General features: G+C 51.0%; 14 protein-coding genes across 15 annotated transcripts, besides 2 other annotated features; 11 read left to right on the forward strand and 3 right to left on the reverse strand.

The window, feature by feature from the left end:
- Positions 1-96: 96 nt before the first annotated feature.
- On the forward strand, positions 97-624 carry EKO05_0004873 (DNA-directed RNA Polymerase II subunit L; the record flags this gene model as incomplete). 2 transcript variants are annotated; one of them, XM_059636480.1, is made up of 4 exons in its annotated part: positions 97-132; positions 185-246; positions 380-466; positions 573-624. In XM_059636480.1, 4 exons carry the CDS (start codon positions 97-99, stop codon positions 622-624), a joined length of 237 nt encoding a protein of 78 aa, XP_059492463.1. The 2 variants fall into 2 exon arrangements, with proteins under 2 accessions (XP_059492463.1, XP_038799419.1); XM_038939185.2 differs by having other exon boundaries at positions 380-624.
- Positions 625-1,057: 433 nt separating this feature from the next.
- On the reverse strand, positions 1,058-2,975 carry EKO05_0004874 (uncharacterized protein; the record flags this gene model as incomplete). The annotated part of the gene is made up of 2 exons (XM_038939361.1): positions 1,058-2,750; positions 2,803-2,975. 2 exons carry the CDS (start codon positions 2,973-2,975, stop codon positions 1,058-1,060), a joined length of 1,866 nt encoding a protein of 621 aa, XP_038799420.1.
- Positions 2,976-3,430: 455 nt separating this feature from the next.
- EKO05_0004875 (uncharacterized protein) lies at positions 3,431-5,287 on the forward strand (the record flags this gene model as incomplete). Its single annotated transcript, XM_038939227.1, has 2 exons — positions 3,431-3,518; positions 3,576-5,287. The coding sequence occupies 2 exons, from the start codon at positions 3,431-3,433 to the stop codon at positions 5,285-5,287; spliced, it is 1,800 nt and encodes a 599-aa protein (XP_038799421.1).
- Positions 3,807-3,844: a tandem repeat.
- Positions 5,288-5,916: 629 nt separating the features above from the next.
- On the reverse strand, positions 5,917-7,875 carry EKO05_0004876 (uncharacterized protein; the record flags this gene model as incomplete). The annotated part of the gene is made up of 3 exons (XM_038939197.1): positions 5,917-6,486; positions 6,535-6,928; positions 6,977-7,875. The coding sequence occupies 3 exons, from the start codon at positions 7,873-7,875 to the stop codon at positions 5,917-5,919; spliced, it is 1,863 nt and encodes a 620-aa protein (XP_038799422.1).
- A 615-nt stretch (positions 7,876-8,490) lies between these two features.
- On the forward strand, positions 8,491-9,404 carry EKO05_0004877 (DNA-directed RNA polymerase III subunit C31; the record flags this gene model as incomplete). The annotated part of the gene is made up of 3 exons (XM_038939581.1): positions 8,491-8,634; positions 8,708-8,972; positions 9,028-9,404. 3 exons carry the CDS (start codon positions 8,491-8,493, stop codon positions 9,402-9,404), a joined length of 786 nt encoding a protein of 261 aa, XP_038799423.1.
- A 736-nt stretch (positions 9,405-10,140) lies between these two features.
- EKO05_0004878 (Glucosinolate gamma-glutamyl hydrolase) lies at positions 10,141-10,368 on the forward strand (the record flags this gene model as incomplete). The annotated part of the gene is made up of 1 exon (XM_059636481.1): positions 10,141-10,368. One exon carries the CDS (start codon positions 10,141-10,143, stop codon positions 10,366-10,368), a length of 228 nt encoding a protein of 75 aa, XP_059492464.1.
- Positions 10,369-10,377: 9 nt separating this feature from the next.
- Positions 10,378-10,921, forward strand: EKO05_0004879 (Glucosinolate gamma-glutamyl hydrolase; the record flags this gene model as incomplete). Its single annotated transcript, XM_038939488.2, has 2 exons — positions 10,378-10,503; positions 10,562-10,921. The coding sequence occupies 2 exons, from the start codon at positions 10,378-10,380 to the stop codon at positions 10,919-10,921; spliced, it is 486 nt and encodes a 161-aa protein (XP_038799424.2).
- A 1,414-nt stretch (positions 10,922-12,335) lies between these two features.
- Positions 12,336-12,772, forward strand: EKO05_0004880 (uncharacterized protein; the record flags this gene model as incomplete). Its single annotated transcript, XM_038939383.1, has 2 exons — positions 12,336-12,489; positions 12,537-12,772. The coding sequence occupies 2 exons, from the start codon at positions 12,336-12,338 to the stop codon at positions 12,770-12,772; spliced, it is 390 nt and encodes a 129-aa protein (XP_038799425.1).
- Positions 12,773-13,193: 421 nt separating this feature from the next.
- On the forward strand, positions 13,194-13,928 carry EKO05_0004881 (uncharacterized protein; the record flags this gene model as incomplete). Its single annotated transcript, XM_038945676.2, has 1 exon — positions 13,194-13,928. One exon carries the CDS (start codon positions 13,194-13,196, stop codon positions 13,926-13,928), a length of 735 nt encoding a protein of 244 aa, XP_038799426.2.
- Positions 13,929-15,522: 1,594 nt separating this feature from the next.
- EKO05_0004882 (uncharacterized protein) lies at positions 15,523-15,750 on the forward strand (the record flags this gene model as incomplete). Its single annotated transcript, XM_038945677.2, has 1 exon — positions 15,523-15,750. The coding sequence occupies one exon, from the start codon at positions 15,523-15,525 to the stop codon at positions 15,748-15,750; it is 228 nt and encodes a 75-aa protein (XP_038799427.2).
- Positions 15,751-15,999: 249 nt separating this feature from the next.
- On the reverse strand, positions 16,000-16,755 carry EKO05_0004883 (uncharacterized protein; the record flags this gene model as incomplete). The annotated part of the gene is made up of 1 exon (XM_038939310.2): positions 16,000-16,755. One exon carries the CDS (start codon positions 16,753-16,755, stop codon positions 16,000-16,002), a length of 756 nt encoding a protein of 251 aa, XP_038799428.2.
- Positions 16,756-18,677: 1,922 nt separating this feature from the next.
- EKO05_0004884 (Salicylate 1-monooxygenase) lies at positions 18,678-20,003 on the forward strand (the record flags this gene model as incomplete). Its single annotated transcript, XM_038945678.1, has 1 exon — positions 18,678-20,003. The coding sequence occupies one exon, from the start codon at positions 18,678-18,680 to the stop codon at positions 20,001-20,003; it is 1,326 nt and encodes a 441-aa protein (XP_038799429.1).
- Positions 20,004-20,402: 399 nt separating this feature from the next.
- On the forward strand, positions 20,403-21,506 carry EKO05_0004885 (NADPH dehydrogenase; the record flags this gene model as incomplete). Its single annotated transcript, XM_038945679.1, has 1 exon — positions 20,403-21,506. The coding sequence occupies one exon, from the start codon at positions 20,403-20,405 to the stop codon at positions 21,504-21,506; it is 1,104 nt and encodes a 367-aa protein (XP_038799430.1).
- Positions 21,507-22,245: 739 nt separating this feature from the next.
- On the forward strand, positions 22,246-24,113 carry EKO05_0004886 (uncharacterized protein; the record flags this gene model as incomplete). The annotated part of the gene is made up of 6 exons (XM_038939251.1): positions 22,246-22,428; positions 22,481-22,802; positions 22,853-23,481; positions 23,534-23,665; positions 23,716-23,820; positions 23,868-24,113. The coding sequence occupies 6 exons, from the start codon at positions 22,246-22,248 to the stop codon at positions 24,111-24,113; spliced, it is 1,617 nt and encodes a 538-aa protein (XP_038799431.1).
- A 243-nt stretch (positions 24,114-24,356) lies between these two features.
- Positions 24,357-24,900: part of a mobile genetic element that runs on past the window's edge.

Raw genomic sequence — 24,900 nt, forward strand, 5'->3', positions numbered from 1 at the left:
AGCGACCATCACGAGCTTCACGTAACACCGAAAACGACGTCAACTCTCAAACCTAGATAAGACCGGTCGCGAAGCCCAGACTATACCGCCATAAAAATGATTGTTCCCATCCGTTGCTTCTCTTGCGGCAAGGTGCGACCAACATCTGCGAGCCTGGAGGTAGCGCATACTGACGGGAAGGCAGGTCACTGGTGATCTTTGGGAGCGCTACATGGTCATGTTGACCCAGGAGAACAAGCTCGAGGTGTATGGCCGCCCTTTCTATAGATATTCGACCCCGCACACCACCTACCATGCTGCTCTACCAATCTTGGCAACCCTACCTCTCCGCATCGCTTTATAATCCGGACTGCACATCGCTGACCCACATGCCACATAGTGAGGCTCTCGACGACCTCGGTCTTACGCGCTACTGCTGCCGCCGCATGATCCTCACCCACGTCGATTTGATCGAGAAGCTTCTCAAGTACGTCCCTAGCGCCGACAAAGCCGCCACAGCCCAGCAAAAGCGCGAAGCTGCACGGCAACAAGAGGCCATTGCGTCCCGGCCAGGGGCTAACGGTCGTCTCTAGGTACAACGCAAGCGAACGAGAACAGGCACGCGCCGCACGCCAGGGACGGTAAGCGTCCCGCGCGACCCTCACAGCGATATTGGAGTCTTGCAAAGCATTTACATGGCGTTTCTGGGAGGAAAACATTACAGATACTCAAGGTCTTTTTGGGTGGTTGGGCACACGGAAGAGTGAAGGAAATGGTATCCTATGACCACAAATCCATCGCTCATACGTTGCCAAGCGTTCTCCATTGAATCACCTCATTAACAGCAATTACGCGAAGGTGTGCACGTGAGGTTGAGCTAGTCTCCAGCACTCTTACAGTGTGCAACATGAGGTGTTCTGAGGACCGACACTCTACCGTGTCCATGCGCGAACACATGACGCTGATATACCTCAGCTTACAGTTTAAACCCCACTGTTGCGTTACGAGTAGCTGCCCACACAAGCAAAGGCCAATTTCTCGATGCCCGGAAAACAACAAGTAGCCCAACATGATCAATCTACTTGGGACACTCCCCCTCGGAAGCCCAGTGCTCCTGTACCCACTCCGTCATGATGTCCGTAAACTTCTTCCCGCCGGCATACGCTTCCGTGTCGTCGCTCGTGTACTTCTGCCCCATGTACTGCAGCGCCATGAGCACCCACTTCTGGATGAACTCGTTGTACATTAGATCCACTACCTGCGGTTCGTCGTCACGGCTGTCCGGATCGAAGCCGACGCTCGATTGGATGCAGTTGGGCACGTTGTAGAAGGCGATCTTGGAGTGGATGGTATCGTCGCCGTCGGTGCCGGCGTCGTCGCGTGTTGTGTAGCCCGGGGTTAGACCTGCTTCGTTGCCGAGCATGGGGAGTTGGTTGGCGCTGGGCTCAGCATCGAAGCGGTCTGAGGCTGATGAGAGGAGAGAGGGGCGGAAGCGCACGGCAGTTACTTCAGGAGGTTGGAGAAACGCGTTGGCTTCCATCATCTCGAGTGCTATCGGGCCTCCGTTGTTGAGGAGCTTGATCACCTGGCTCGCTGCTTTGTAGGGCACGTCTTTGATAAGTCGTAACGGGCTCGTGAAGGGCGAGACGAGGAACTTGGTGTCCTTGGTGAATGGACCTTTGAAGATGTCGAAGCGGATAGCGCCGGTGTTCTGGAGAACAAGTGCTTTACTGCCGCTCTTCATACGCTGAGATCCGCCAATCGAGTCAGGAAACACCTCCTCTTCGATCCAAGACAGAATGCTCTCTTTGTGCGGGTATGGGCGTCTGCTGATCCAAAGATTGCGTGGAGCGCAGCCATACTTCTTAGTTAGACCGAGGGATTCTCTGGCGTCGCCAATAGCTCTGGAGACATTCAGACCGTGCTCAGTAGGGAAACTCTCATCGTCTTTACCGCTGTGATGGCGTAGCGAGAAGAGGTTATTATCAATGTAGCGGCGAGAGAAGGTGACTTCCGACTTCTGAGGAGTAGCTGCGCTACCGTCCTTGCCGCCAGTACTGAGACCATCGATTGACATGAAACCTAATGTCTCCATATATCGTCCGCTCTCAAGTGCAACGGACTTGTCATCAAATATTTTGTAGTCTCTGATGTGTGAATGACCACCGAAGAACTGAATCGGCAGGTCCTTGTGTGCAGCTCGGATGGTAGAAAACAGCACGGCATACTCAGCTGAGCGTATATCGACGTGGCCAAAGACAACGATCAAGTCAAGGTTCTTGTCTTTTAGCGCCTCCTTGAACCAATCTTGCTTTACAGTCTCCTCGACTCGTGTTACTACAGTGTTGTTTGCATTACCTGTGAAATCGAAAATGAAGCCAAATGCCAGAATGCGGATCCCCTGGTTTTTTGTTGTAAACTTCTTGTACCGCGGTGCAAGCGGCTCTAAATATCCAGTCTTTGGGTCGTAGATGTCCAGATTAGAGGCTAGATAGCTTCCTTGGAAGTCCCGGACTGTATGATAATACTCGCCTTCAGCCGTGTCCGCCTTGTAGAGCTCATGGTTACCAGAGCTGATCAAGTCGATGTGCTGCTCTTTTGCAATCTCATAAGTAAACTTCCCACGAGGCTTCGAGGAGTCGTAGATAGCGTTGCCTTCTACTCTGTCTCCCGTATCGACGACCAGTAGGTCCACGCCGTGTGCGTCAGCCTTGTCGCGCATGTGCTTGGCAAAAGAAACATAATCGCCCCAGTCCGCTGCAAAAGAGGCTCTGCTGCACGTCAGATACAGGTGGGACTCTCTTTGGAGAGCGTTGTGGTTACTCTTGGAGGTGGCCACCCCACCAGCCGTGTACGTCGGTGGTATGCAGGAAGTTGAGCTGTGCCCAGGGGAGCTCACGCAGAGGCGCTGCTATTGGCTCCTGGGCCTCGGGCTGCGCGCAGGAGGCGGCTTTGAGCAACGCGAGTAGGAATGCCGTGCTCTTGAACTTGAACATGGTGTAGGAAGTGCGTGCGACAAGAAATTCAGGTACGATGGCAGAGAAGATGCGGCTGATACTCGAGGCGCGTTCCGCGTTCAGGTGACCATCGAGGTGCTGAAGGGGTGTCTGTGCCTAAGTGCGCTTGTCGTGCTGCCTAGCTCTGAGAGTCCACACGTCGAAAGCAGAAGATACGGCAGCCAAAGCACACTCTAGGCAGAATCCAATGATGCAAAAAGAGAGAAGGAGCCATAAGCCATACGACGCGTGCTGAACATGGACGTTGTGGAGCAGGGGAAGGCGGTGCACGAGCTGCCAACGTGACCCTTGTCCGTTTGAGCATAGCGTTGATGTATCATGTAGCCAGCCTCCGAGCTGCATCCATCTCGCGACTTTTTTACACGCACCACCGCACCATCTTGAACCATCCCCCCCAGCCTCTGCCACCCCCATCCCCTCCGAATACGCAGAGAATGGCTCGTGCTGCCGCATCCCGCGCCGCCAGCGCAAAGCCCGTCGAGGCCAAGGAAACCAAAGAGAACAAGGTCAATGGCACTGCCGGTACGTGTTACATCATCCGCGCACAGCTGTCGCGTTCCTCGCTGATCCTTTGTCCAGGGACCCGCCCAAGCCGCGCAAAGACGACAGAGCCTGCGCCCACCACAAACGGCACTGCTGTGAAGAGCGCAGCTGCAGAAGCCCCCCAGAAGCGTAAACTGCGACGCGTCCCAACAAAAGCACCGCGTGCTGACAAGCCCCCAGCTGCTGGACGCGCCCGCGCATCCAAGACGGCCACACCAGCTCCCGCGCCTGCCCCTGTCCCTGCCAAGAAGATGGCCAAGCGCAAGAAGGACGAGGCGAGCGACATGGAGGAGGAGGAAGTCGAGCCAGAGGCCAAGAAGGCAAAGGTCGAGCGCCCAAAGGCTGCGCCCAAGTCGGCAAAGGCCGCAGTGGATCCATCCAAGCCTGTCCCTCGCGGCCCCCGGCGAGTGCGCGGCAAGAAGAACGAGATCAACGCGATCCGCTACACGGAGCCCTTGAAGGTCTTCGTCTTCGGCGAGGGCAGCTCCGGCGAGCTCGGCTTTGGCGCGACCAAGAAGGCCATCGACGTCAAGCGCCCACGCTACAACGAGGCGCTGAGCAATCAGGACGTCGTCCGCGTCGCGACTGGCGGCATGCACGTCGTCGCGCTGACCAAGGACAACCGCATCCTGACCTGGGGCGTCAACGACAACGGCGCCCTCGGCCGCGACACCTCCCACGCCGACGTCAAGCTGCGCGACGTGGACGCCGACGAAGACTCGGACTCGGACGACGAGACGGGCGGACTGAACGACCTCGAAGCCACACCCACCGCTGTATCAGCCGAGTACTTCCCCGAGGACACCGTCTTTGTCGATATCGCGGCAGGTGACAGCTGCACCTTCGTCCTCACCACCGAGGGCGCCATCTACGGTTGGGGTACCTTCCGCAAGAACGAGGGCATTCTTGGCTTCGAGAAGGGCAACCATACCGCGCGCTTCCCTGTCTACATCGACGGTGTCACAAAGGTCACCCACATCGCCTGCGGAACCAACCACGTCCTCGCCCTCGACAAGGACAAGCACGTCTTCGCCTGGGGTAACGGCCAGCAGAACCAGCTCGGTCGCCGTGTCACCGAGCGCACCCTCACCGAGTCTCTGCAGCCGAACCGCGTTGGTTTCCACGACAGCAGCGTCAAGCGCCCCAGCCAGCGCATGACGCAGATTGCCTGCGGCGATTACCATGGCTTTGCCATCGCCGACGACGGCCACATCTGGTCATGGGGAGTCAACAACTACTGCGAGACGGGCTATCCCGAGAACGCTGGCGCCGACGATGCCAGCGTCCTCACCCCCCGCATCGTGCACAGCCTCGAGGGCAAGAACGTCGAATCCATCTCCGGCGGCTCACACCACAACATTGCCATCACCAAAGATGGTCAGGTCTTCGTCTGGGGTCGTTGCGACGGCTCGCAGACCGGCATTCCTGCCGAGACATTAGACGCCGAGAACGACGAGGAGAAGGTGCTCAAGAACAACGGGAAACCCAAGATCCTCATCGAGCCCACTCCCGTCCCCAACCTCAAGAACATCGTCACGGGCGCCTGCGGCCCCGAACACACTATCGTCATCGACAAGGACGGCAAGGCATACTCGTGGGGCTTCTCTGCAAACTACCAGACCGGCCAGGGCACGGACGAAGATGTTGACGAGCCTACGCACATTGACAACACCGCTGTACGGGAGACGAAGCTCTCATGGGCCGGCTGCGGAGGACAGTACTCGGTTCTGGCGAGCAAGAAGGTGTAGAAAAGCGTCTTGTTTCACGTCCAAATTGCACATTTTCATCTTCCTTAAGATCTACGTTGTCACGCTCCGAGGAGGCGTTATACTGGCATATGAGGCGTTAGAGTGCATAGCGCAGGTTTGATTTCCTTTTCGTATTTTCTTTTCGTGGCTGAACAAGGCAGCACGGTACTGTGTAAGGCTGCAGCCACAACGCCTGATTGACTTGTAATAGTAGATGGATCACTACACTACACTGTTTTCAACTCATTGATCCATTTTTTTCTTCCAAATACCATGGCCTCCATCCATTCGAGATGCCCTGTTATAACATGTTGGTGGCTTTTGTATTCCCAATCTAACCCTTCGCTTTCGAACACGATATAAATCCCGTCATTCACGAACCCTACCTGCCTAGAAGCCATGAAGATCAAGATGTGAGAGGCGGATATCCTAGTCCTCCTCGTGCAAGTCACTTTGACGAACTGGGCGCCATTGACAAGTGCCGAAGTGACGCACTGTTTCGTCACAGTGCAAAGCTTTTATCATAGTGAGGCTTTTTTGTTGGCACTTCCAGGACATGATTGTAGACTCAAATGGCCAAGGTACTTGGCCACACTATGCATGTCCTTTGTTGGAGCCTGGCTATGCCTCTAGAGCTCCAGCGTGCCAATCCTGCTTCCAACACTGCCGCTAACACCCCACGGCCCTTCATTCACCCTCCTTTTGACCATGAACAAAACATCCTCTCGGCCCCCGTTTTCTTCCAATTGCCGCCCCAGCGCCTTCAGAACGTCGAACTTCGCCATTGCGACCTGGTAAGCCGCATCCTCTGCGTCGCCTCGTCCACCAACTAAGCTTGAAAACGATGTGGCTGGCTTGAGAAGAGCGGGCAGGACGCCACCACTGATACTTGGGTCAAGGATAAGGTCGAGACCAGTCTTTGGGAAGGCGCCAATGCGAGCGTACGTGGGATCGTTGGCAGGAATATCTGGGATAGGCTCCGAGGACCAAGACGCGGTGACCAGAGCACGCAAGAGTGTGAGCGCTGCAAGTGCATTCTCCTTCATGGCGACGGTCTCGGCGTGATTGACAATTTCGGAGAACATGTTGGGCTTCTTACTGATGAACAGTGCCGTGAGAAGGCGGGCAAATGCAGATTCAACTTGCCTACGCTTCATGTCTGACCCTAGTGTCTCGACTTGTGGGAACATAATCTCTTCCTGTGATTTGTCAGTACCTATTGCACAACGAAGAGCGTAAGTGCCCACCTTTGGCGGCCCGTGGAACACAGTCGCCAATGTCTTCAACGCATCCTGGTTTGTTCTAATAATTGGCATGTCAAGTATAACACAATCATCCCAGGCAAGACTTGAGCTTCGGCGTGGGATCAACGTTGACCGTGGCATGGATGCGATGATGGTAAGGTCGCTAGCTTCACATTTTCGTATGTTGCCATGGACATGACTTCGTATTGTTGGCATCTCTGGGCTCTGTTCGAAGTTCTCCGGGTAGTTGAATGCGTAGTCGCTGATATACTTTGCCGTCCTGCTGCTTAAGAACGAATGCTCCACCCCTGGACTGTCGGTGGTATGAAATTCGATGATCTTTTTATGCACACCTTGCTCCTTGAGAAAGTCAAGTGAGAGGCTGGAGTCATAGTGTCTGTGTTTTGTCAGATCCCGATTGAGTAAGTTATGATAGATTACATACGTAAGGTGCGGGGTTGTCTTGACCGTGGTAATTAACACACTGAAGAAATTGATGAGAGCCATGTACATAAGCATGTCATTTTCCGTGTCTACCATCTTTGTTGTGGCATAGTGAAGGAGGCCTTGTTCTTCGCTCAAGCCGATCTCACGTTCCACGTCCGAGGTGCGTGAGGCAACCAGAGTGTCCCAGTGCATCAAGCCGACACGCGGTAGCCACGACAGCAATCGCGCTTGTGCTATAGTCTTGTCTCGGTTGCCCATAACAGGTAGAGGTGGTGATGACAGTTTGTTGAGGGATGTATGATAATAGAACAAAGAGCGAATGTCTTGGTCGTTGAAGAGACGCCTCCACATTGGGCCAGCACCGTGTGTATGTGCTGTATCTTCTCCAACAATCGAAAGCGGCTCATTCTTTGAGGCTTTCAGTAGAGAAATAAGCAGGTCCTCCGCTTGCGTTGCAACTCCTGTATCTTGAGTACAAAGCCACAAACGAACAATGGACGCCACAATTCCAGGTCGATTTGCAAGCGCTTGCGCATCGGCTCCACTCGCTGTAGACTTCTCCAGCAATGATAGGATCAGCTCGTGGAACGGTGTGGCTTGTAAATCGAGTGCGATCTCAAAGTCCACATCTTTGATGTCTTCAAACCGGTAAGGCGCTGCAAGCTTGACGATGAAGTGTACGAGTGCTGATGGATCTTGCTGGAGCTGTGGTAGCAAGGAAGCAATCTGCAAGAACAGTGGTTTTGTCTCCTTCCAGATCAGATTTCGATACTCTGGCGTGCTTGTAAAGAGCTCGCACTGCTCTAGTAGGTCTGTGTCAAGCTGCGTTGCAGGCTCACTTTCGACGATCCGCAGATGAGTTGACAGATCGATCAGTACAGCAGACGGTGTAGTCATGTTGAGACCAGGAGATTCTAGGTTGTTATCGAGACGGAAGACAAGTTCTTGTGCATGTATGCACTGTGGCGGGGTGACGCTGTTGCAGAACCACAGAAGTTTCTAGCTTAAGCTCAGGTGACTACGCGTCAACGCAGCTTCCGACGCAAGTCTCACGGGTTTTTGCAGATCGTTGGATTGCCTGGAAGCAGTGGCTGCAGCAAAGATGTGATTACAAGAACGTCTTCCTGTTGTGTGTTGAGCTGACGTCAGAATCATGTGTGAGATTGGTTCCCCACGCTGCAGAAGATTATGACAGGACCCGACGTTCCTGTGAAGCTGCAAATCCAGTCTCTGGACAGCAAGATTTGGCTTGGCAAATAAAGCACGAGCTGATATGCTGTCAGGAGCAGTAGATGGTGGTGGGTTTGGAGGCGGGGATCGAGGGATCGATATCGGCTAGGGTGCCCCACTTGAGCGGTCGTCGGCTGCAGCTGCATCAAATAATTTCTGACTCGGCCTTGAGCATTCACCACGACATCGCAGTCACGCCTGGTATATCGCGCCGTAACAGAGGACGTCATACGGAGCGCATGCAAACGGCGACAAACTTGCGACGACAACGTACAACAGATTATGCCGCCAGCCGGTAGAGGAGGACGCGGTGGTGCGCGTGGAGCCTTCAACCCGCGATCAGGCACAGTAACAATTGGTGGCACCGAGCTGAACTGGGACTTGTCAGGCCTAGAGATTCAGAAGGGGCCCGCCGAGCGCTTTCCTGTAGGCTATCCACATACCTGACGAGCAGCGCCAAGCTCAAGGTGTAATGGGCAACGACTGATTCACAAGGCAGGAAGCTCCCCCTCCACAAGCACCCCCCCCAACCGCCGATGAAGCCAGGATAGTAAAACACTTTCTGCAAGTACGCGACCACATACACGAGGGTCCATTCTATACCATCTTGAACGATGGCATGAAGAACGGCTTGAAGAGAAAGGCCAGCGAACCTGCACCCACCGAGGCCTCGCTCTTCAATCCTTTCACCGACAATCAAACATATTCAGCGAAGTACTTGAAAGTCCGGAGAAGACTGCCGAAGCTTGACGAGCGACCATACGGTAAGTTGGGCGACAGCGGGTAGGCTGGCGACCTATGCTCATGAACACGATTCAGTCACGGAACTATTCCCCGCCGAATTGCGATCAACACTCGACGGCACAAGAGGAGACGGCAATACTTCAAAGAAGCGCAGGACTCTTGGTGTCACCAAAGTCAATGCCGTCTCCCAAATCGAGCGCATGATAAAGTTCGAGGAAGGTCGAACAAACGAAGCGGAGGCGCGTGCAGAGGAGGAGGACGACGAGGACGAAGATGAGGAGGCTGAGCAAGACGAGGATAAGCCAGAAGCCATCGACGAGGATGCCGACTGGTCTGCGGCGTCGAGTGATTCAGAAGAGTCGGACGACGACTATAACGCCGAGCAATATTTCGACAACGGCGAAGATGATGATATTGACGACGCTGATCCGTATGAGAACACATACGAATGAGCTCTGACCCGAGCTTTTTTTAGCATGTTGGTTTGGCGTTCTGTAAGTGGCATTGCTGGCGTTAGTTGAGTGGATACCCATCTTTATATCTTATCTGGTTCAGATCGCGAGGCGACCTATACAACAAATAATGATCACTATCACCCATAGTCTAGGCACTCCTAGCTCTGGTGTCAAGTATCAAGTACTGCCTGAGTTTGGCCATGTCTTCTCCAAGACGTTCGACGCTTAGTCATCAGTGTCGTGCCACATCTCGAAGCGCTCCGAGTTCATCAATAAAGACACAGGACCCTTGAGACACAGGATTGTTGCGACACCGCAATTGAATACAGCTACGCTATACTCTGACCAATACAGTCAAGATGGTTGAAACAAGACATCGCCTCAAAACTTTCGCAAAAGAAAGTGCGTTCTCTGGCCACCCTGTTCCCTATCTTCGCTTTGTCTCTTCTGCCTAGTCGCTCACAGCTCCTGTGACTAGTAAGAGCCGGCCAGTAATGGGCTGCAGAGCCATGGCTTGCACAGATCTGCTTTTGTTGCAGCCAGCGCTGGACCTGTTTGGCTTGTAATCAGCACCCGGCGTTTTACGGATACACCATATTTCTACACACAGCTAGCTACAGTTTGCCGTAGAACTAAACAATAACGACAGCGTCTCAATTTTAATTCGCAGATACAACGTTAAGGGTCCTCAACTACTGATGTAACCCCTCAAACATCCTTCATTTTAATTGTCATGGGAGTCTTGACACCCTTCAAAGCAGCAGTGCTGGTCAACAGCATATCAGAGCTCGACTCCTCCTTCAAAGCCGCGTTTCAAGAGCGCATCATCAGCGCCTGCCCTGGCGCGCAAGTCGACTTCTTCGATCCAATAGAAGTCCAGATATACCCCGAGCCAGGTCAATACGACTTGATTGTTTTAAGCGGCGGTACCGCAGACGTCATGGCAAAGGATATTTCTTGAGTGCCGAAGATGCAGGACTTCTTGAGGACGATGGGGGGGAAGTGTCCAACGCAGAAGATTGTTGGTATTTGTTGGGGCCACGAGACAATCCACCTCGCTTTTGGAGGCTTGATTGGTCCTATGGATGGTTTTGAGGTTTGTGTTCTCTTCAATTGTGAAAGCTTAGCCTGCAGTCGCTGAAGCCATACTCTAGGTCGGCGTAACGCCCATCGCACTAACCAGCCCCGGCTCCACCTTCTGCTCTTCTTACCTCCCATCGATAGAAGCGTACAGCATCCACGAGTTCCACGAGTTGGAGGTCAAGACTCCCGGTAAGGGGTTTACCGCTTTGGCAGAAAATAATCTATGCTTGGTCAACGCGGCCAATATCATTCTAACTTTCCAGGGTCATCTAGAGGTTTCCGTGAAATTGCCGATGCTCTTGTTGAGCTATACGCCAAGGTATACGGGCGCTAGTGTAGCAGAGAAGGAGGCGCTGGACATGAAGATTGCCAGCCCGTACGATGGGATTGCAATCTGGAAGAAGATCGTGCATTGGGCTGGCGAGGTATAGGGTTTTTTGTTGAGAATCAGGGCATTTGTTTGCTTTCTCTATTGGTGTTGCAAGAGAGCTAAGTTTATACTACGTGTTTTGTCCTCTAAATGCTTGCGAGATGACTGTGGTTGCGAATAAACAAATGGACTTTTAAGAAAGTTGACGAACAGAACCAAGAATTGAAATCAACATTTCTATCTATTTCGCGATATATCGAAGACGGAAACAGGAAAGAGTTGAGATGGTCTCAGTCTTGACTCCATAACCATAGGCGCGGCGCGTGTCAGAACATGTGCAAGATCGCCACATAGATGTATCTGTGTATGATCTAACGCTTCCGCGTGAATAGTAGAGTTGATGCTGAGCGTTTCTGGATAAGGGTACCACAAAGGGAGAAGACATCCAGTCATGGGCTCAAGAGACTTCTACGGCTTGGTTGAGGGGACGTTGTTCCACCCAGAGGTATGAAGTAAATTTCAAGAAAGTCTCACGCCATGTAAAGGTGCATCAAAACAGGGAACAAGATTCGTCTTTGAGAGTAGCAATTATGAATGAGGCAGATGGGATGTAATACTTCTAATAGAGAAGTAGGAAGAAGAATTGAGAAATGGTGGATCATGACTGTAACGGTTCTCCAGGAGTGATGACGATTTGACGCTACGGGATTATCGGGGAGCATCAAGAAGAGTTACTTCATCGTAATGATTAGCAGAGAGGAGGTCACAGTTGCGTTGCTGCCGATCTGTTAGATTGTGTGGCCATACTTGGTCCCACTGACGTGGTGGACTCGACAGATGAAATATGCGCAGATCTTGTGCTTGGGACTGAGCGGACGATCAGCCTATAGGAAGGAAACATGCACGCATGGCTCTCGTGTGTAGCACAGATTCGACGTGAACAACACTGACTTGATCCAACTTCGCAACTCAACTCATTCAATCTCAATGCTCGCGTCAACGCAATCCCTGCAAACTCAGATCTTAGCATACTTGAAGCCACTTCCTGCGATTCTTGAGGAAGGCAAGACGCTCCCGTAGTAATCTTACTGGGTGCTGGAGAGGCTGAGTACACTAGTGGGATGCCTTGAGATGCCGCAGCAACAAGTCACAGCCACAGCGGCGGCAGCCGTGCGCAGCAAGAAACCAAACCAGAAGCCCGGCTCTTTGCTGCTGCGGGGCTCATCGAGCCGGTGACCTTTTCGAGGCGACTTGAAGTGAACATCAGGGGAGCCAAGACACCAAGGTTACGATAAGTGCAAGACTTAGACGGCTAAGCGGTTGTGCCGTGTTGGTACCAGACGTGACTGGTAAGGATGCAAACTCGTGACGTGAAGGAGTTGATCGGTAGGGCCGCATTCAGGTCGCGAGATAAGTATCGGAGAGAGCCACAAGTAGTGAGGCTCCAGCGGTTTCTTCCCAACATCCGTACCAACATGAACATGAATGTTGGTTCCCCTAATTCTGTATCCTCCTATCATCGGATGACTTTGGAAGAGTACCAAAAGTTGAGCTATGTACCAACCAGAGCAAATCTGGAAAAGAGGCAGCTGGAGCAAGATCAGGCTGCATTGCAGGACCAGCAGCAGGGTAAGCGCATTAGGTAATGCAAGAAGGCATGACTGATTGCGATTCAGACCAGCGCAAGTCCAGGGGTCACATTTCAGAAAACCCACTCTCCACAACGTTGGCTTCCCCACAGGCAAACTCGCATTCAAGTTCTCGGCCAGAGGTCAGACGCCTCAGTGGAAACTTCAACGCCCCCACATACGTAGAACTCGAACGACACAACAATACGAGGCGTCGGCGGAGCAGCTTTAGAGAGATCGTCAAGGGATGGGCAAAGAAGTCGCCTCCTCCCACCGTCGTCTGACCACATCTCTACTGGTGTTGACCTCATCCACCCGCTCGTTTGCTTCAGACCATTCGCCTCAATGTACGGATCAAGCTCAGTAGCTCTTGGTCCACTCGATGTTTGTCCCGTCTTCTTGTTCCGTGTCGTGTTTTCGTTCAAGGCATAAGCGCAATGTAAATGACATCATACCCCTTATTTCCCAACCTCGTCTTCGTCTGCGACCCGTGTTCTGCGCAACTTTCCCCCGCAAACAACATCCAACGTCAGCCGCGCTCCGTGCGCGTTCGCTACAGCTTGCCTCTGTGATTACGGAAGGCAGATCAGCCCACCATATTTTACGGCTTCGTCAGACCCTGAACGCAATGCGGCAAGATGGTCACACATCACTTCCACATGCGGACGGTGTCTCCAAGCACGGCGTGCCCTGCATGGCGCCGCAATGACGTCTCAAGATAACACAATGTCTTGCAGCCGACAGGCCGTCCCGTTTGCTCGCTCAGGTACCAGAGAATGGTTCTTTAAAGCGCAAAGATGCCGTTTAAGCCGTTCATTGGTATCCACGTCGGGTAGTCTTACCAGATCCATAAACCCTACGTCGCAAAGACAAGCTTTGAAGGTTGTTTCAAAGATCACGACAATCACTCCGCGGTGTCGCTGCCTTGAAATCATTCGTGTCGAACCTGTGACCTCAGAGCGGAGCAACAGCATCATAATGGATCACTACCCCGAGATCAATGTTGAGGAGCGAGAGTACCTATTAAGCGCTTCACGTCAGAACTCTGGATCTTCAATCCCCAAAGCCCCAGACTTCCACTCACCACCATCACTCGTCCCCAGTCGACAATCATCTCACACCATGTCTTCTGCTGGTGCTCCAACGAGTACATTGTTGCAACAACAAACGGCTTCGCATCCTCCGTCATCAGACGCAACTGAGCAACCAGAGCGCAAGGACTCTATCCACACCGACGAAAAGACCGCAGAGAAGCTCAAAGCCGAGTTCATGCGTTACACAGACGCACCACCGCCGTACTCGGAGGAGCAATATGAGAACAAGACTGAAGAGCAACAACTCAGTATGAGAACGCAGGATTACGCGAAAGAGATCAGCAGGATGATGGGTCGCCAGCTTGTGACGGGAATAAAGACGGACGATACGCAAGACAAAGCATAATCAAATGCCCGAAGGGAAGAGAATGAGCGCGTTGTGACAGATGAAGTTTACCAGCAGGCTGGTCCTGTACGATATGATCGTTCGAGCGAGCATGGCGTTTAAGTGAGGCGCAAAGCACCAGTGCTAGCTGGTATCTGTCTCCACTGATTAAAGAGACGATCTTGGGTCTTTCAATATGAGCATTTCCACACTTCCAAGCCGTTCCTCCTCTTTTCTCTATTCACATGCCTAACTCCAGAGCCGGTTTCTCAAGTTGTGGCTGGTGGTTCCAGTATTGATCGCTCGTAATCCAGATCAGACAAGGCGCTTTCGTCAACTCGTCGACGCAGCCGCTGACGCACACCACTCTGGCAGTATCGCGATTCCACCTTCGCTTCTTCTCAGTCGCTACGCATGATCGTATACAACATAATCATTGACAGCACAGGCCTCATCAAGCGCATTTCTCGCGTGGTTGTACTCAAGACATCTATAGGCGGACAAGAAACAAGCCATAAACATCATCTGTTTCGGTCAACATGGCGTCAACGAGTACGAAGATGGTTGACCATATGAATCTCTGCGCACAAGGTACGATACGAGCACCCCGCTAATTGTATTAAAGATACCCAAATTCGGTTGTGCGTGATTGCGACAGATACCAGTCTTATTGATCATACGCAGACTCAAACAGCCCTGTTGTAAGGTACAAGCCTTCCAAAATCAACAAACTTTTACATCCCAGAAGTTCAAGAAGTGTTGGGCGACAAGACCACAAGACAAAGATACAGCAGAGTGCGCGAGAGACAGAGGGTGCAAGCAAATAAAGCCGAGAGTCAAGACGCAGTCAAGATCGATAAAGTCAGTGGAGAAAATTGCTGAGAAGAGGCTGTGTTCTTCGGTGGTGGACCAATATCCAGGAGCATGCTGGTGAGCGAGTCATGATTGGGAACCTAACGAACGGGAAGAGTAATGTTTAATGACAACGTATTGCCTGAAAAAGCTTTTCTGCACTAAAGTAACAATAAAACCGACAACTAAAGTAAGCCTTGATGCATGAAGGTCTCAGGAGTGCAGGCGCATCTAACAATTTCCCAATCTAGCCTCGCTAGAGGCAAATTCCCTGCCTTCAGCGCAGCTCTTCACAACATCTCATTCCTCCCACATCCTGTGCAAAAAGCTACGTGAACTTGTGCTGTGGAGACCAGCATCTAAATATAGCGAAAGCAAACCAATTGCCGATACTGCCTTGCGGTTCAACGGTTAGCACAGCCCGGATACGGGCGGCCTGTGCCAGGCCCAGCACGACCCTCGCGGACAGATGACGCGGACCAACACGTGGATAGGGTCCGCAATTCATGAAACAAAACATGTGGAGGGAGCGCCTTTAAGAACAAGGAAAGCCCGCTGGACCCTGTCAGCTCTTGATCAACACAATAAATTGACTACTTGAAGCTTTACAAGACACCGACCATCCTGCGTAGTGGTTGGGACATTTGAACGAGGTAAGACCGAAGGATACTGTGTTGCTATAGACATTTAGCCTTACATTATGCTTTAGATACCTATAAGCAACTGTACATACCTAGTATCCGTCGCATCCGGTCAAGAGAATATGAACGCAATCGTACCAATGGATTCACCATCGTCGTCTGCATCCTCGTCTCCGACCTCTTCGCCAACTTCACAAGCCTTCGATGCATTTCCCTTCCCCTCCATCCCTGAACACATCATCGTCACTTTCGACGGCAAAGTGCGTGAGATGGTTCGGATAACGAAAGACCCATCGGAGGAGCGCAAACAACGCCCAAAGCCGAAGCGATACTACTCGCAGGAGCACTAGATGTTTGGGTCATAATGAACCTCTAGAACATCGATGGAGGATTACATGAAATACACGGAAATTTTGCCGCTGTTGTGCTTCGCCACACAGCTTAAAGGAGTTCCGGGACTGGGTATCTTGGGTCAGCATATTAATTCACTCCCACGGCTTGCGATACACGGAATATAGAATTTCTTGCTATTGCTATACAGAACGTACCCGATGAAAGCTAACCTGACAGCGAGACATAGCTAATAAGGTAATGCAAGCCTAGAGGAGATATTCCTTGAGGCACGTCCAGCATCCTTGATCAGCCCTTTTGCGCTTCTCACTGGAAGATTCGTTCCCACTATCTTCCTCTCCCTCAACACTCCCGTCGAACAGAAAACCATCCAGCAGGTTCCCGTGCTCATCCACAAGCACAACCATTCCATCCGCACCTTCGGTCAGTACCTCCAGATCGTCTTTCGTTTTATCGTCACGCACTGAGTAGTCATGGATGGACCTGAATATATCATCTGTGAGTCTGTGTAAACTAACAATACCTTGGCAATCGCCAACGGATGCACCGTAAAGACTTGGGTTTGATTGTAGGCTATCGAACGCGTTTTCATCATCTGTGAGGTAGATTTTGAGATTGCTGACGTTGGCAGGTAGAAGGTTCGCTTCGGACGTGTCGATGTACTCAGAGCCAGGTGAGCAGGTGCACATGCCACGCTGATATGCGGAACTGGACCGATAGTAACAGCCTTGCGGTCGACTATGAACGAACATTGTACGTATTAGGAATGTGTCTTCCCGGTCTTGAACCTGGGCTTGTGGAGTGAACCCGACTTTTCTCCTCTCACGCACAGGTTCCGTCTTCACCGATTTTACGAAAGTCGGGGACAGACGAGCAGGATACACAGACTCAGCTTGCGCCAGTTTGATGGCTGTTGAAGCGCAGTTGGTAGTCCGAGCTGCAGCTGCTCGGAGAGGATTCTTTGCTTCCCAATCCTCTTCGTACGCGACCAGGATGGTAAACATGTCCAGAAGCTCCTGAAACTGGAGTCGTGCGGCGTGTCAAGCGTCTCGCAGTGTTGTGTAAGACGTCTTGATGCGAGCTCCTTGGAGTAGTCCTGGCCCACCGACTTTGTTCCAAGCTACAGTGATGGCGTGCATGAAAACCAAATCGGCGTTTACTTCGCAGACTGGGTATAGCTCATCGACCATGGTGTCACCGGGATGAACATTATGTCCACAGTTGGAGGCAGTCTGCAGTCCGAAATTAAGAGAGAGTATTGGTCTACTACTAGGGCCGCATCGCGGTATTTGATAGACTGGTAGGGTTCCAGAGCATCACATATCTGTCCAACATCGGGTTCTGCGGCGTGCTGCTTCTGCCATTTGATGAAGAGTGAGAAGTTCTGTGGAAGGATCAGACTTGCTCGCACAGGCAGTGAAGCAATCTCTATGGGGCTGATTGATTCCAGTGAATGAATTTTGAGCTTTATCAATACCGTAATCTTGTAAGTGCTGATAAACCTTACAGCGAAGGGTCATGCCCGCTGGACACTAGGTGCGTCCATCTTCGCTGGTCTATGGACACACCGTTTCCCTACGACGTGAGAGAACCGGCCATCAGTATTTGTATAGTGCCTACCACTGTTGCGCCTGTCGCATCGATTGTAGGGATGTTGAGACAGCATACAGCCCACGCATTGATGGAATGAGACAAGGACAGACAGAACAGGTACTAGAAGCGCAGCGAACGAACAAAGAGCTGATTGCGCATCCGCTCGACTGGTTAGTAGTCTCTAGCGCTGTGCATATGGATAGCTCAATAGCTGTCAGCCAGGAAAGCGTTGCCATCTGGCTCAATTCTATCGCCTCTGATGCACTTCAAGTAGCCTATATCCGGCCCTAGTGTTCGGCACGTTGCTCGCTACGCTCTATCGATATTTTCAATAAGCCTCATCCTGAAATATACTTCCTCAAGTACCACTTAGCAAGCAATGCGCTGGCGCAAGCGTCTTTGGGAGCCATCTGCCTTGATTGTGTATTCTGCTCCAGGGGTGATGGTTGCTATTGACACCTGGTTTTGCAACATGGCATAGATCGTCCCGAAGTAAATCGAAGTGGAAGAGTGAGAGTTGATACACATTTCAAATATAGCTTGTAGATCCGCGAAACTTTCTGGGCCACTCTTCCAGTGAAGCAATCTTATAGTCTCGAAAACTCTTAGTCACTCTTCTGATGGATAACTCGATTTGAGATTGGTTGGAAACAAATACTCAGTGCACTGGTTGATCAGAAGGGAACCATCGCGTTTCCGCGACAGTTTCGGCAGCCATAAAGATGGTGATGCACTTGCTCTCTTTGACCTCCATCTCAAACCATGTCCGTTCACGTCTTGCGCACGAAGGTCAGTCACCTACATATAGATGATAGAAAAAAAACTAAGTCTCCATCTTGTTGGTTTGTTCAAGAAGTTGTAGCGCAGCCACTCATCATTTGGAGGCAGTATTGCCAGCGGGGGTAACAGCATACTTTTGACTTATACATAGGCGTGTACCCCTGTTCTGCTGTCGTGCGAGGTTGCCACAATTCTTTTTAAACCGTTGTGTATACAAAAAAGAGAAAGAGCTGGTTTGCGCTGTCGAAGATGTATAAGGTCGAGTTGAGAAATGGCAGTAGTTTTTGAGGAGAATTGTGACGTCAAGCCGGGGGTGCCCCACTTTAAGTGTCTGGGTCACTTTCGCGTTTCCGTCGCTGAACACCAGCTTTCGCTTTCCATGCATATATACCTCTCACCATTTTAATGCGTTCTTCGTGCCTGATAAACCAGCAATATCCTTTGGCGCACACGTTTAGCTTCTTTCGTGTCTGTATGTTGCCCCAGTCTCATGTACGGATATAAAAGAGGGGGTGATGCGGGTGCCTAAGAGGGGTATCCGCCATGTGCCATCATGCCTATTGACATGAAGTCGAACGGATTCGCTTTCCAGAACCACACCCAATTCCCCATTGCTATAATTGGCGGTGGTCTCGGCGGCCTTGCTCTGGCCATTGGCTTGCTTAAGCATGGCATACACGTCCAAATATACGAAGCCGCAGCGGAATTCTCCGAGATAGGTGCAGGAGTTGCCTTCGGTATCAACTCAATAACGGCTCTGCACCTAATCGATCCGAAGCTACTGGAAGGCTACAAGAAACACGCGACATTCAACGCCGATCACCACCGCTCCAACACCTTCATGTCATTTCGATGGGGCACAGATGAGAGAAGTCATGACGGAAACAAAGCGGGCGATGTGATGTGGGACCTGGACGACAGTTGGCAGCCTGAGCGTGCCGAGTCATTTGGAGTACGAACAAGGAGCTGTATTCACAGGGCACGCTTGCTGGCCGAACTCGTCGCGTTGCTACCATCGGATGTTACAAGCTTCAACAAAAGCTTCGTGGCTGCCGATAAGCAGAACGATGGATTACTTAGGCTGCAGTTCACAGATGGCACAACTGCACTGGCAAGCGCACTCATCGGCTGCGATGGGATAAAGAGCAAGGTACGAGAGCTTGTATGTGGCTCACATACCCGTGCAAGCTACGCTGGGGAAGTAGCCTATCGCGCTATGGTACCCAGAGTCGATGCTGAGAAAGCTCTTGGAGCCGACCATGCTTTCAATGGGACCATCTACTGTGGTTATGGTGGATACATCGTCACGTATCCCGTCGATAACTGCGATTTTGTGAACATGGTTGCAATTCCGCATGATCCAGGCAAGGCCACTGTCTGGAGCCAGGACGAGTGGACAGTACCAGCGACCACCGATGAAATCCGTCAACGCTTCGAAGGGTGGTATCCACCGCTGATTGATGTTATCTGTGATTACAGTATGCCTAATAAATGGGCTTTGTTCGATCTCCAACATGATGCGCTGTACTACAGAGACAATATCTGCTTACTTGGTGATAGCGCTCATGCAACAACACCACACCTCGGCGCAGGCGCAGGCATGGCAATGGAGGATGCATATCTGCTTGGCAATCTAATCGCCTTAGTTGGAAGTGTTGCGCATGTTGAGAACGCTTTTCGCGCATACGACGCCGTCAGACGACCACGCACGCAAGGCTGTATCGAGAAGAGTCGCAAAGCCGCCATGGCAATGGACTTCTTAGTGCCGGAACCTGTTGACGATACAACTGCGCTGAAAAGGGCTCTTGAAGCATCGTACAGATGGCTCTGGCACGAAGATCTAGAGGCGCAGTTCATTAAAGCGAAAAATCTTCTTTAGACGGTTCTCTACCGGGACAATTACACGCGACTGGCTCTTAAACATGTTCGCACATACTCCAGCTTTGCTCAATTACCCTATGAATCCTTTGCGCCTTAGTGGAGCTGGGTAGCGTTGCTGATGTTCGCCGCTGACAAATCTTGCTCCAGCTCTTGGTAACGTCATTCTCTTTGACAACTAGTCTCGGGGTTCACCGCTTTACACAGCGAGCGTTGGAAATCATAGGAAGCTTCTATGCCTGCTCGCCGATGTTGTCCGGTTGTTGGTTAGAAAACATGCATGAGGTATATAGGTTCAGCATCGGGTCTGCATCATCTGCCGTTCCCAGCAGTATCAATACGTCTTATTCCCTTCGCAACACAACCCTCCAATCTTAGAATCTTACGTTCGCTCGCCAACATGTCCGACTCTCGTCTTTTCAAGCCTCTTAAGGTTGGCTCTATTGAGCTCAAGAACCGAGTCGCTATGGCTCCTTTGACACGGTTCCGTGCTAGCGACAGTCACGCCATCCTTCCATTCGCAGCCGAGTACTACAGTCAGCGTGCTTCTGTCCCAGGCACCCTCTTGATATCCGAGGCTACGCTCATTACTGGCCAGCATGGAGGATATTCTAATGTGCCTGCAATTGAGAACCAGGAACAGATCGACGCCTGGAAGAAGGTCACCGAGGCCGTGCACAAGAAGGGATCTTTTATCTACCTCCAGCTCTGGGCCCTGGGGCGTGTAGCAAACAAGGAATTTTCTGAGGCACATGGGATCACAGTGAAGAGTTCTAGTGCTACCCAGCTTTCTGAAGATCTTGCTGTCCCCAAGGAAATGACTGTGGAAGAGATCAAGGAAACTGTCAGTGCATACGCTCAGGCCGCCAAGAACGCAATCAAAGCTGGGTTTGATGGAGTCGAAATCCACGCAGCAAACGGGTATCTCATCGACCAGTTTTTGCAGGACACCGTCAACAAGCGTACAGACAACTACGGTGGCTCCATCGAGAACCGTAGTCGCTTTGCTATGGAAGTTACCCGGGCAATCGTTGACGCCATTGGTGCCGACAAGACCGGTATCCGGCTTTCTCCCTTCAGTACTTTCCAGGGGATGAAGATGGCCGAACCAATCCCCCAGTTCTCGGATATCATCAAGAAGCTCAACAGCTTGAACCTCGCATACCTGCATATGGTCGACTCTCGTGTGTCTGGTGACGCGAGCATTGAGGGCTATGACTCCCTTGAGCCTCTCATTCCGCTGTACACCTCCAGTCCTCTCCTCATCGCTGGCGGGTTCAAGGCAGACTCTGCACGCAGGCTTCTGGACGAAGAACACAAGGGCCGCGACGTTGTTGTGGTCTTTGGTCGTTACTTTATCTCCACACCTGATCTTGTTTACAGATTGAACAAGGGCATCGAATTTACCCCGTATGACCGCGACACTTTCTACACACCCAAGAGCGAGAAGGGTTACACCGACTACCCATTTAGCGAAGAGTTCAAGGCTAGTGCTAACTTGTAGACATTGGAGCGTGATTATTGCATCAGTATGGCGTTCAGGATTGGGTAAAGACATCATATGTGCTACTTATGATAGGCTTAAAATAGAGGTGGGAAGAGTTGGATATAGATCTAGAGATGAACTCTGATGATGCAGTGCTCCTATGGTACTGGGCGTGGCAAAAATGCGTATTAAAATAGTTGTCATGTTAAGCAATGAGGCCAATATGTCATGTGCGCTGTGGCTCTAGCCCGATCAGCTTTGTACCGCTTCCAGCTCAGGCTTATACTCAATCCTCCATCACCACACCATCAGAAAGGGCGCACTACACCCATGTGTTTCTGAGACCACGTGGACCATGTACGGTTTGCTATAGAAACACGAGCTGAGAGTGAGGTGCTGGGCTGATATGTCCGCCCCATTGTGGCTGCATTTACCTGCTTTGCCCACTTGACGTACCCAATCACGGTTTTGTCTTTTCGTCTCGAGCCAATCACAGGAGTCTCGTGCCCTCCTCAGGATACGCCCCAGGAACCGCTGCGCCGCGGAGGTCCTTCAGCCTGATGGTCTTCCCAGCTCAAAAGAGAGTCAAAAATTGCTGGGATTCCTCCGAGTAGGATCTAGCTGCGTCGTAATGCCACAATCTTGGAAGCAAATCCGGCTCAAGGCAGATTCCCTATGGTGACCTCCACCCAAACGGAGTATCCTTTCGGCCAGGATTCGTACGTTGCAGCCTTTGATGATGGTACAGTAGCTCGCGATGTTTGCACTCGCTCTAGTTAACGCAGAATCAGGCCAGCTTGCCAAACAGGAATTAAAGGCCGATGTGCCGTCGTGGCGCTCCGAAGGTTATGCGGATGATTCGAGTGTAGAGATTCTAGACCATGACCATGGTGTTGGTAGAGCCCAAAGATGCAACGACAGAGATCTCGATCGAGTTCTTGTAAAACCTCGTGCCCAGATCGTATCAGGGTGTACGCTAAATACAGCATCAGGCTGAAACACCACCTCAACTTCGCTTCATCCTGCTGCTACCGACTGTGCACGAAAGAATAGCGCGAGAGTTTTCGCAGAGAACAGTAGCTGCCGATCTTTTCAAGATGAACGAAATGTACGACAACGAGGCTGTTGACCCTGCTGATCCTGAGGACCTCGCAATGTGGAAGGGCAGCAGACTCAACGTATCTCGTAATGCCCTACTCAAGATCATGACCAAGTACGATATTGCACCAGGCACTTGTTCCCACATCCGAGGACAGGAACAAATATTTGGATCCCGTACGATGAAAAATAATAAGAACGAGGTCGCAGCTGTTGGTAAGTATTGTGCTTTCAATTCAGGGCCCAATAATTGACCTGGAACACAGAAATCTGGTATGCCGTCAGAGCAAGGGCGTATTTTCGCGAAGTCGACAAAGATGCCGATCTTAAGATAACAATCGTCACCAAATATGATGTGGCAACCGAGTCGACTGTGGTGATTCTGAAGTACCGATCTTTCAACGATCTACCTATCAAGTTGAAGTGCGAGTTGATCTCCAAGCTGAAAGAACTGATTCATCAGAAAACCACCAAAAGTATCGCGCACAGCCCGTTTGCTGTGACATTGATGCATTTCAACTGCACCGCTCAGTGGTACCGGCGAGCAGCGAGGGATCCAAGAGATAGCGTGAGAAAAGAAGAGGAGAAGGCCCACGAGCTGCACAAAGGAAGCAAGAATGAGGTCAATGCTATCAATGTTAGGAGACTTCAGTTGACTCTGCGCAATCTTGATCAGGATAAGCTACAGCTGACGCAAATCATCGGCACCATCAAAAGCCTGCGCAATCAGCACGAGGCTTTCTACAAATACGTCAAGCGAGTGTCAGCCCCCGAGGATCGAGATTGGCTTTACCTTCGTGTCGACGAGGAACTAAATAGACTGGATGATCAGTTAAACTATCAGCGATCATCAATTGAAGATGTTTCTGGTCGAGCGCAGCGACTCTTGGATCTTGTAAGTGATTTCTGCCTTGCCAGCCCTTCCATGCATTAATGCCTCAGTCTAGCTGTTCAATTTGGCCGGCCAACAGAATGCCCGCTGGAGCGAGAAGGTGGGTAAGCAGGCAATGCACGAGAGCGCGAATATGCGGGCCGTCGCCGTCGTGACTATGCTCTTCCTTCCAGGAACTTTCGTCTCGGTTTGTCTCTTATCGTTATTCAATGAGCTTCCTCACCTGACAGTTTCTAGCGAATACTGGGCACAAACCTTTTCAGTCAAGAGGAAAATAAGGGTGGAAGCGACAACGATCCGGGCTCGTCATTCCGTGCATCGTCGCATTGGTGGCTTCTATTGGTAACGTTATCTTGCTCGCGCTTGAAAGTATTGCTAATATGTCTGAGGTTACCATAATTCCGCTGACAGCTTTGACTTTCTTGATTTGGTCGATTTGGCGATCAAGGACCGAGAATGAGATTGCCTTAAAGATCATGAAAGAAGACGAGGAGACCATCACCCTACAGGACCTTGAGCGATTGAACAGCAGGCGGAAAAGTAGCTTCGCTATCATGGGAAGTAGTCTCGCCAATATCAAGAGGCCATGGACACGCCAGTATCGCAGAGGACCCGATATCGGGATGGCTAACTAGGATATGCATGAACAACGAGCTAGATATACATTTATTCTTGGGTTCCAGGAGCTAGTCGAGTTGACTCTGTTAAATGCTTTGAATTTGACGAATAATTGAAGTTTATAAACCTCTCTACATATAGTTGAGAAATGGCCCAACTCTCTTATAGACCTCTAGGCTTGTTACAGAAGTTTAGAACCAACAACTGTTATATACATGATCCCTTTTCCCTGCAACATTGGAAGGTAACTAGATATGGCCTACCGTGTCCGTGCGCGCAACGACTGGAGTCGCGCAACAACCAAAAACCACCTTAACACTCAAAATTAGATAAGGCTATAGAGCCACCCACAACAGCTATTATTTTGTAATTTTGTAGTGTAGTACTAATTAATTACTTATAAAAAAGATGTACTATTTAAATTTGGCTAGTAACTTAACGTTGCAGCCACGTAATGTGGTTTTAAGTAGGGGAGCTAGGGACAGCAATAGGGGACTACAACTACTAACATTATCCCTAAAACTATATTTTTAACACTTTTTTAGCTAGGTTACTTATAAAGCTTTCTTTTTATCCTTTTAAGGTAATTATATAGCTTTTACAGCATTAAGCTCTTATTATTAATACTGCTTTTTAGCCTTCTGTTTAGTCTTCTAATTTGCTGTATTAGCCTTCTTCTTCTTACGTACCACCTTAGCTGCCTCTTATACCACACACCTCTCCTCCTTCTTCTTCTCCTTAACTAGCTTCTTAGCAGCTGCTACTTCCTTACTAGTAGCTTTTCTAAGCCTTTCCTCCTTCTCC

Source organism: Ascochyta rabiei, chromosome 7, assembly GCF_004011695.2.
Source record: "Ascochyta rabiei chromosome 7, complete sequence".
Taxonomy (NCBI): Eukaryota; Fungi; Ascomycota; class Dothideomycetes; order Pleosporales; family Didymellaceae; genus Ascochyta; species Ascochyta rabiei.